The following is a 9442-nucleotide window of genomic DNA, read 5'->3' as shown; positions in this document are numbered from 1 at the left end:
CGCGCGCCGCCCATTGGCCCGCTCCGAGGAAGCGCCGCGCTGCGCGCCCATTGGCGGAGCGGGCGGCGATTGGCGGCGCGGGCGGCCAATGGGTTGAGTGCGCGCCAGGCGCGGCGAGCGATGGAGCGCGGGGCTGTGCGGGCCATGGCGGCCCGGCTGGGCCTGGCCGAGCCCGCCCTGCTCAGGTACCGCCGCTCGCTCCGCGCTGCCCTGCCCTGCCCGCAGCCGCCTCTGTGCTGGTCCTGCCCGGGGCAGCGGGTCCAGCCGTGCCGTCCTGACCCGACGCGCTCCCCCGCGCTGTGGCCGGCCCCGCAGCAGCGGCCGCCGTGGGTCTGGGGGATGCGCTGGCAGGCCCCGAGCCGCGGGCTCCGGGGGACATGGGCGGCCCTGCAGAGCAGAACTGCTGCACAGCGTCAGGGAAGGGCGGCCGTGCCCCCCCTGCACCCCGGGCCCTCAGGCCGTGCTGCAGCCGGACTGCGGAACCTTGGGTCGAGTCCTGCGGGACATTCTGCCTCGTAGTTGTGGCTTTGACGAGGCCTTTGTGTTCTGGGTGTTTTGCAGAAAAGCTGAGGAGTATCTGCGGCTGTCCCAGGTGAAGTGCACGGGGTTAATGGCTCAAATGACGGCGACGAGCAGTGCTGTGATGTGCCTGGACCTGGCGGCGAGTTTCATGAAACAACCGGTTGACAAAGTAAGAGCGTGTGACTTGGCTGGCTGGTGCATTCTGCCTGACTCCGCAAAATCACTGTTCTGTAGTGTGTGTTGGGAGCAGGAATGGGAAATAATGACTAACTTCCCCCTAAATCCCGCAGTTTGCTGTGGTAGACCTTTCACAGTTTGAAACAGTGAAAATTGAGATCACCATCATAGTCCCCTCAGTAATTGAGCTTGCTTTGGTATAATGTCAACTTAATTTCAACTCTTGTAGTAACAAATAGATTACCAATAAGGATGTTAAATTTAAAATTTCTCTTTTACTGTGGGAAGAAAGCAGCTGCTCTAAGAAATCTTTCACTGCAGGGATACCTGTAAACCTCCATCTGTAAATCTGCCAGGTGAATAGCACTGAGCTGTCAAAATAATGCCTGGTATTACCTATTCCTGATTGTCCATTTACAGCAGAGGAGAGTTTAATTGGACCTGACTCCATGAAGGTGTTGCTCATGTCTTCCAACACAGGCTTTGGTAATTTTGTCACCAATTACCTTGTAATGAAGGGGCCATGTCATATATGGAAATGTCAAACCTTATTTCCAGTGAAACGGCCTAAAAATATCACTGCATTAAAAGATGTGGCATTCCTAGGTGGTTAATCTTTCTGTGTGCAATCAAAACATACATTATTCATTGCACAAATTTGTTTAATGTAGCAACTGAACTTAATGGTTGTCTTGGTTGCCTGATTAAGATGTCAGAAAGGACTCTTGATAATTCTTGGGGCTTGTCTTTGTCTTCTTGACAGAGCTACTGTGTCAAACTCTCGGGTTTGAACAAGACCACCTACCAGAGCTCCATGAAGTCTTTGGAGTGTTTGCTAGGGGTGAACCAAAGGCTGGGGATGCGAGACCTGGCTGTGCAGTTCTGCTGCTCAGAGGCAGTGACCATGGCTTCAGAGATCCTGCAGAGGTGAGGAAGCTCTTCTGGGCACACTGGGAAGCACAAGTAGGGTTCTTAGTTCTTCAGGTGTTTAAAGAGCTTGATGTTTGGAAGGGCCAGATATCTCCTGCTGATTGGAGCACTGAGGTGAGTTCTTAGCACTGAAAATCCAGCCATGAGCTGGGCCACTTTTTAGAATACCTGTTAGAAAGATTTAGTGTGTGAATCTCAGCAACTGATTGTGCAACTAGGAATTTTTCAGCTGGGAATAGTGTAAAAAATATAGGACTCTAAATCCCTGTATTTGCCCATAGCATCACACTGTCATCCATTTAACTACTGATCATGGCACAGTTCAGAAGTAATGCTCAGTAGAAATAAATCCTCCCTTTTGGGGATAGAGATCTCTTAAAATACTCATCACTCTACCTGTAAAACCAATAGCTAGAACACTTCAGTGGAGATTCAGCAGAGTTATCTAAAGTTTCCCATTCTGTATGATCTGCTTTGAGCAGAGAAGCAGAGCAGTCCCTGAAGAGCTCAGTGCTGTCCCCCTGATAGCACATGTTTAATCCTGTTAGGTCAGTGCACAAAGGCTGTGCCTGCTTGGTGGCACTTAATACAAACTGGAAAAAAAATAGCCTGGGGCAGGTGGACAATAAAAAAATGACATTTTTCAGTGCTGCACATCCACTTTGTCATTTTCCATTTATAAGCCTTCCCCTCTGTAACATACATATTCCAGGAAAGAAACTCTAATGCTGCCTTCTGTTGTAGGATGGATTTATGGAAAGCATCTCACTGTAAATTTTAAGATGTTAGGGAAAGCTAAAGTGCTGTGTGGATCAGGAGCACAAGAAGTAGATTTTAGTGACACGCCTTGATCCAGATCCCCAGTTTAAAACACCTCTAATTCCAGAGGAGGAGGTCATCCCAACCCCCTTCTTTCCCCCATCTGTTTTGCTCCTCTCAGCCAGTAGCAGCTGTTTCTGCTTGACTGGGTTGCAGAGGCCCAGGTGTTCCAGCAGACCTGTTCAAGGTCTGAGTGATAGATGGATTTGAGAGCTTCATGTGAGGCAAACGCCCTGTCCAAGTGTCACTTGCTGTTCCCCAGGTATGAGTGCAGCCTCTCGGAAGCACAGCGAGCGGACCTGGATTTCTCCAAACCCCTGTTTCTAACAGCTGCTCTGTGCACTGCATGCAGGTGAGTGCAGCCTGGGAGATCTTCTGCAGGCTGAAAGGAAATGCCTGCTGAGACACCAGCCAGTGCAGCAGCTCATTCACTCAGGGTCTTGCTCAGCATATCCTGCTGTCCTGCTCCTGCACAACTGGAGCAAACCAGGCCTTTCCTCATAGTGAATTCTTCAAGGTGCACTGCGCAAAGCAAAAACTCACATGGCTTCTGGTGAAATGCTGCTCAGGGTGCAAGAGGGGCTTCTGAGCACCAAGAAGCAGCTGTTCTGAAGAAGGAAAAGCCCCAAGAGCTACACCATCCCATCCTGAGGGTGCTGTAGCATTTGGGAGATGGCTCTGATAGCTGTAGGCCCATGTCAGCTAAGAGAGGTGTGTGACTCAGCCAGCACTTGGGAAGAATTTGCTTGTATGCTAAGATCTTCCTCCCTCAGCATTACACCTTGTGACAGTCACATTCAGCAGTGCAGGTGCTGTGTAGTTGCACAGCTCCTGACAAGGGCTCTCTTGACACATTCAGCTTTTTGTTGTAGTGGCATTTTGTCCTGGTTTCCCTGAAAATCTGAAAAGTTACCCTTTCCTAAAACAATTCCTTACGTAAGTTGGACTCACCCTGAGTTTCAATTGAGCTGTATTGACTGAGTAGTGCAGGGGTCTGTTTTGTAACCAGATTTGTTTCTAAGTAACACAAGGAAAGGTGGGACAAAAAGTCAGGCCTGCCTTCCTCCTTCTCAGAGGCAGTGTTGGTACAGTAATTACCACCTCACCTAAGTGGTAGTTGATGGAGTGTTGCTTTGTACAGAGATGACTTTCTCTTGTAGGTGTTTGAAGCTAAAAGTGGACAAAACTAAAATGGTGGCTACATCTGGAGTGAAAAAAGCAATATTTGACCGGCTGTGCAATCAGCTGGAGAAGATAAGCCAGCAGCTCAGCAGTAAGTTCTTGGCTTTGTCCCTGTAAGACAGCACACCCATCCCCTGGCCTCACAATGCCCCATCCTGTTCCACTGGTGATTTCAGTCTGATCACTGTCAGCTGTCGCCTTCCAGCCAAATCTGTCCATCCATTCCATTCTAACATGTTTCCTGCAGCCCAGTTCCACTCCCAGTCCTTGCTTCTGGAGAAATTGCAATAGCTTAGCAAGAACAAAAATAGAGAAAAAGTGGCAAGGACAAAAATAATATCTTCCTCTCTTCTCAAATACTCGCTGCTCTTTACAGTCTCTGCTGCTGCAATTTTTTCCTTGCTTCTCCCATACTACCTGACCTATCTTGGATTCCTCCCTCTTGCCTGGGTTCTGCATCCTGTTAACATGGCAACCTGGCACACAAATTATCACAAACATCTTCTCAGGCTGACTCACTCCTGTGCTTTCTTTTCCCCCACTGGAAGATTAACAAGCATAAGCCTTGCTGCTCTGGTACCAACTCAGCCATTCCCTGGCACCAGCCCTCCTCATACATTAGGCAGATGTCAGGAATATTTCTTGCCCATGGTTGAGCCTGCAGCTCTCTCTGCTTTTTGTGGGGGAGAAAGTCTGAAATACAATATGTGCCCTAATGTCCTTGTATTTCTGCTGCCTCCTCTTTCTTTTCTTTTCCCAGGCTTCCATTTTTTACTTTCCCACTGAAAGTTATCCTCTCTCACTGTGTCTTCATACCCTGATATTTTCTGCAACATGGTGTCTGAATCTGCTACTTTCTCCTAGGCGTGTGCCCTATAAAAACCCAAACATTACCCCAGCACTAAAGACAACTGGGAATTTTCAGAAGAATTCAGGGAACAGTGTGCTTCTGTATACCTGCACAGCCTCCTGCCTGTTGTGGGTATCTATGAAAATAGTGGGAATGGAATAGAAGGGAAAGAAATAACTGATAATCCTGCCTGAGTGACCTAGAAAGGTTGCAGTGTGGTTTGGGACAATCAACATGGTGGATCATTGTGGTTACCAATGCAGCAGCAGTTTGCTGCTAATCAGCAGCCTGCTAATTAAAGCAGCCAGTCAGTTCATGCCATACTTGAAGTGCTGGCACCTCTTGTAGAGCTTGAGCATCAGTCTGGACTAGGGAACTGCTCTGACTGGACAACAGTACTTGAGGAAGGTGGCACTGCTGTCAAAGAATTACATTTTAGCCACCATTGGAGCTCCAAATACCATTCAAAAGCAAAACAATTTGTTTTTTTAGAAGCTGTTCCACTGGCTGCAGAGACACCTGACAGCTTGCAGAGCACCCTGGAGCAGTGTGAGCAGGAAGATGGTAAGTTGTGTTCACCTGTGGGAGACAGTCACCTCACTGGAGTGGTTCTGAGCTTTCTTGCTGCTCATGTTTGAGTTGTGTGATGGGCCATGATGCCTCAGCACACAGCAGCTCTCAGTCCTGCAAACCTTTGTGGAAGCACAGAGAGCCTGGCAGCAGGACAGAGGGGTTTCTACAGGGTAGTCCCAGTAGAATGAAGGACAGCTGCTCTGTTCAGACACACAGGTGACTGTCCCAGCAGGTGAGGGGAGCAGGACCCACAGGATTAGACAGCACAGGGACAGCCCCCTCCTGCTGTCTGTACATCTGCTCACTGCCTGCTATCCCCAGCAGCATGCTGCCCATGATGGCCTCTCAGGGGCTTTCTTGTTTCCTCACAGGCTCTGAAGAGGATGAGGAACTGCCATGTAAACAGCCAAAGACTGAAACTAATCAGGACTATGAGGAATGGAAAAAGAAAATCCTGGAAAATGCTGCTAAGGCACGAGAGACAAGGAGTAGTGACTCTGTAATGCCACCCAGTAATGTAACTGCTGCTTGCTCTTGATTTTAACTCTCCCTCTGCTCCAACAAGAGATCCAGTAGCATGTGAATGATGGCTGCCTGGCAAACAGCTGATTTTATTTAGGTTTTAAGTATTTAAGAATGTTATTTTTAATAAATGACACCATGGAGTGGTGGGATTTTACAGGAAGTGTGTGTGACTGCTCACAGGCTGTGGCATTAGGGGTAGAATAGTTTCATTCTCTTGCTGCAAGAAGCAGGTAACATTCTAACGCTACTACAAGTGTAAATAAGTTATAAGTTACAGGCCCTTGGGCCCCTGGCTGGAAGCAGTCAGTGAAATAAGAGGAAGGGGACTAACAGTGCCTTGTTAAACTGCAAAGCCAGCAGAGAAATAAAGCCTTATTTTTTAGTTTTTGGTTTTGGTTTTTTTTTAATAAATATTGTTGAGTCAATGAATTTGACTTATTTTCTTGTGTATAGGAATGAAATCTCTTGTGCTTTTAAAAGGGGTCCCAAATACTCCAAGAACCAATAAAAGTACTGGAAAGAGAAGCTTTGTATAATGACATCTTGGCACAGGTACTTGGAATGCAAAATAACATGGAGGAGATGTCTGTGCCTTAAGAAGAAAGATATCCAGAGGAAAAGGATGTTGACTGGGTAACAGATTTTTTGTCTCACAGTCAAGCTTAGAGAAGAGGTCTTTGTTCCATTTCTCTTGCATGTTTTCTGGACCCACCCAGAAATACTTTCAGGTTTGTTTGGCAGCAGGGCTTAAACCAATGTTGATGAATATTCTTGTTCCACTTTCATGAAATTTATTAGTATTAATTCAGAAATATACAGACCAATGAATACAATGACATTCAGCATGCAGAAACACTGTGGAAGGAAAACATGAACAAAAGTGGGCCTTCATAGAAGGTGATAAATTATCAAGATTCTTCTCTGTCCCAGTTCTGGAAATGCTGCAAAAATAGTCAGGACTATGCAAAGTGAGAAGCACTTGAGTGGAAAAGATAGATAGACCAGAGTAAGGCAGTCTTACAAACCTCATCATTAGCAACCAACACTTCTGCAAATTCAAGGGGTGTCAAAGTCCATAAAGTTCAAAGGAACTTTACAGATGCCTTTGCTGGAAAGCTACTTTTAGTAATACTAATTTCCATTTTTCCTAAGAGCCCATCCAGTTCACACTGAGTTTTGCAGAATTCAGAGGAGGAAACCGCAGGTTTAATAAATAATATTGTACTTTTATCTGAGAGATTGTAAGTGCTCCCACTCTATGCATAAGAAAAGAGTTTAAAATCCAAAATAAGTTAATATTGTGAAGAAAAGGTTAATGTTCAAGAGCTAAGTGAGGGGGGAAAATAGGGCTTCAACCTCCTAACTGGACTAAAGGCAGAGTCTGGCAACACACTGTTTCCCTGTCACTGAACCTATTAGAAATGAAACCTGTTTTGCATGTCATACCATACCAGCTTCTCATACTGCATTAAAATTTCCAGAGAAGAGAAACAAATCCTCAAACTAAAACTTAGCAACTTAAGAGCTGCAGTCATGGACAATGAAAAGCACTTACAAGTTTTAAAAACAAAATCTCTGGAACTCTCCTCTTTTCTCTACAACATGAGATCTTTTTGCATAGACCCAACAGTCACTAGGTGGTTTGTATGCATGGCAGTTTCACACATCTCCTTCCAGAAGTTCAATCAGTTCAGCTCAATTCAACATGCCCTAAAGAAACAGCAGCAATGGACAAACAGCAAAGTTACCCCAAACCAGGGTTCCTCATAGTTCCTAACTATGCAGTGACTATTTTTTAAAGGAGAGAACAGAATAATAAAAAACCAAAACAAACCAAAACCACCCAAGCTGGAGTTGCACTGAAGCATCTTCATGTTGTGAGGAAATCACCTTTTGGAAAGAAGTACAGAAGAAAATGTCTGTATCTTTTAAGTACCAAACACCTGAGGGACAAGTTGTGCCACTGCGTGGCAGTTCTCTAAAGCTGGTAACTCACAAACATCAATCAGGAAAAAAAGTCTTTAGAGATCCTGTGCTTGGTGTGAGAGACCAGAAAACTGCTTGGAGTTTTCTGCTATAAACACACCAACAATACTCTGCAGAATCAAAGCCTTCAGCAAGAAGTCAGCCCCAGTAACAGCCATGTTTTTCCACCACTGTATAGAACAACTAAAAACTTGTAAAAACAAACAAAGTAACTTCTGCCTTTAGAAATCTTGTGTTTCTTCCTTAAGGCTCTTCTGGAACCACAGCACTAACACACAAAATAATTGAGGAAGGCAGTCCCAAAACCTTATGCTATAGAACAGGGATAGAAATGTTTGGAGACACTGAGTCCTCCTTCCACCTTCACGTCCACCTTCATGTCCAGGAGTGGTGGAGGTTTCATACAAGCTCATGCAAGCTTGACAGACATACTCTGAAATCTCTTCAGCCTGTTAGCAGCAGCCACCACATAAAAATGTTTCTGTGAATAGAACAGAACAGTCCAAGCGTGAGTGCAACCAAGGCAAAGGAACTTTTCTGCAGCTGACAGGGATTCCTCTTCCTTGTAAACCCATTTCCCTCTAGTGACCCCCAGCTTGGGTGGGTTGCAGTGGTTCCTGCACAGCACTGTGAGGTTCTTCAGTGTTATTAGCAACTGTACAGTGACGGGTCTTTAGATTGTGTCATCTTTAAAATGGAAGTGCAGGAGTTTGCCACCAAGCAGGACTGAAAGAAGTGTAAGCCTCTGGTTTAACTCCTTGGCAAGGAAATGCAACTCCCCAATGACAAAAGAAGGAAATGGTCCTGAGTTTGCCTCACAATTCCACAGCCTTCCTTCTAACAAGATCACTGTGTTCACCTTTTAGGATCAATTATCTACAGTCAAATAGAGACTCAAACAGGAATTATTATCTATCACTTCATAAAAACTTAGTTCAGAAGGAACCTGGGGTTATCAGTAAGATCCTGAAGAGTTCTCTCGATGGGTTTAAGCCTAGAGGCACACACTGCCTTAAGTTATATCCCCGCTCCTTAGTGACAACAGATCAATGCAACTGCTAGCAATGAAAAAAGTGTAAAGAGAATGAACTTTTAGTATAAAGTAGCATCTGAAGCCTCTAAACATGTAGAAAGAAAGATGTAAAAGACTTCTAAACACCAATCAGCGGGAAAATTGAAACCAAACTTGCTAGAAATAGGAGCAGGACAAAACACTTCATTTACAGGTAAAATCAGACTTCAGACTTCACAACTGATACTTACAACCAAGACGCCTGTGGGCACCAGTGAGCTACCACACCGGAGGGGGGAATGGCTGTGGAATAAATCTGTGGAATGGCTGTGGAATAAATCTGTGGAAGCAGATTTATTTACCTTCCATTTCCTGTGGGCCATGTAGCTCTGCAGCAGCAGCTGGGACTTGAGGCGGAGCTTGCACTGCTGGGCCTTGGCAGGGAGGTCCGAGAGCCACTGGTGCTTCAGGCACTGCGTGGCGCTCATCCGGCAGCTGCGGGAGAGATCAGCGTGAGCAGCCGGCCTTCTGCTCCCTCCTCGGGGCCCCGGGCTGCTCCGGGGGAGGGATAAAGGGGCTGCCCCGAACGAACGAACGGACGGACGGACGGACGGACAGAGCGCAATGGCCGTGCCCGGGATGCTGACAGCGTCCCGCACGCTCCAGCAGGAGCAGGGAGTGAAGGGCTGCTGCTGGCTCTGCAGGGCCTCGGCTGAGCCGTGCTAAAGTTAATGGATCACTTTATTATGCAAATTCAGAACTTTGCTAACAGAAAAGTGACATTTGTGGTGTCATCCGTCTGTCCTGACAGCACAAGCTGTGCCTCGTATTTAAAAAAGCATATTCTGTGCCTCATATTTCAAAAG

The 9442-nt window shown here is 46.3% G+C and overlaps 2 protein-coding genes across 5 annotated transcripts in view; one reads left to right on the top strand and one right to left on the bottom strand.

The window, feature by feature from the left end:
- The first annotated feature begins 109 nt into the window (after nt 1-109).
- Nucleotides 110-6226, top strand: ORC6 (origin recognition complex subunit 6). Its single transcript, XM_084215318.1, has 7 exons — nt 110-185; nt 562-691; nt 1463-1626; nt 2711-2800; nt 3609-3721; nt 4973-5044; nt 5425-6226. The coding sequence occupies exons 1-7, from the start codon at nt 121-123 to the stop codon at nt 5589-5591; spliced, it is 801 nt and encodes a 266-aa protein (XP_084071444.1). The 5' UTR covers nt 110-120; the 3' UTR covers nt 5592-6226.
- A 120-nt stretch (nt 6227-6346) lies between these two features.
- Nucleotides 6347-9442, bottom strand: part of MYLK3 (myosin light chain kinase 3) — a 31675-nt gene continuing 28579 nt past the window's right edge. For all 4 annotated transcript variants that reach the window (XM_084215316.1, XM_084215317.1, XM_084215314.1 and 1 more), the window contains 2 exons: nt 8939-9071; nt 6347-8045 (listed from right to left, as the gene is read on the bottom strand). In XM_084215316.1, coding sequence (XP_084071442.1) covers nt 7974-8045; nt 8939-9071 — 205 coding nt within the window. In that variant the 3' untranslated portion in view covers nt 6347-7973. The remainder of the gene's footprint in view (nt 8046-8938; nt 9072-9442) is intronic.

The sequence above is a fragment of the Fringilla coelebs genome (genome assembly GCF_963513975.1).
Source record: "Fringilla coelebs genome assembly, chromosome: 14".
NCBI lineage: Eukaryota > Metazoa > Chordata > Aves > Passeriformes > Fringillidae > Fringilla > Fringilla coelebs.
The sequence above is the reverse complement of the archived record's forward strand: the minus strand, read 5'-3'. Positions and strand labels throughout refer to the sequence as shown.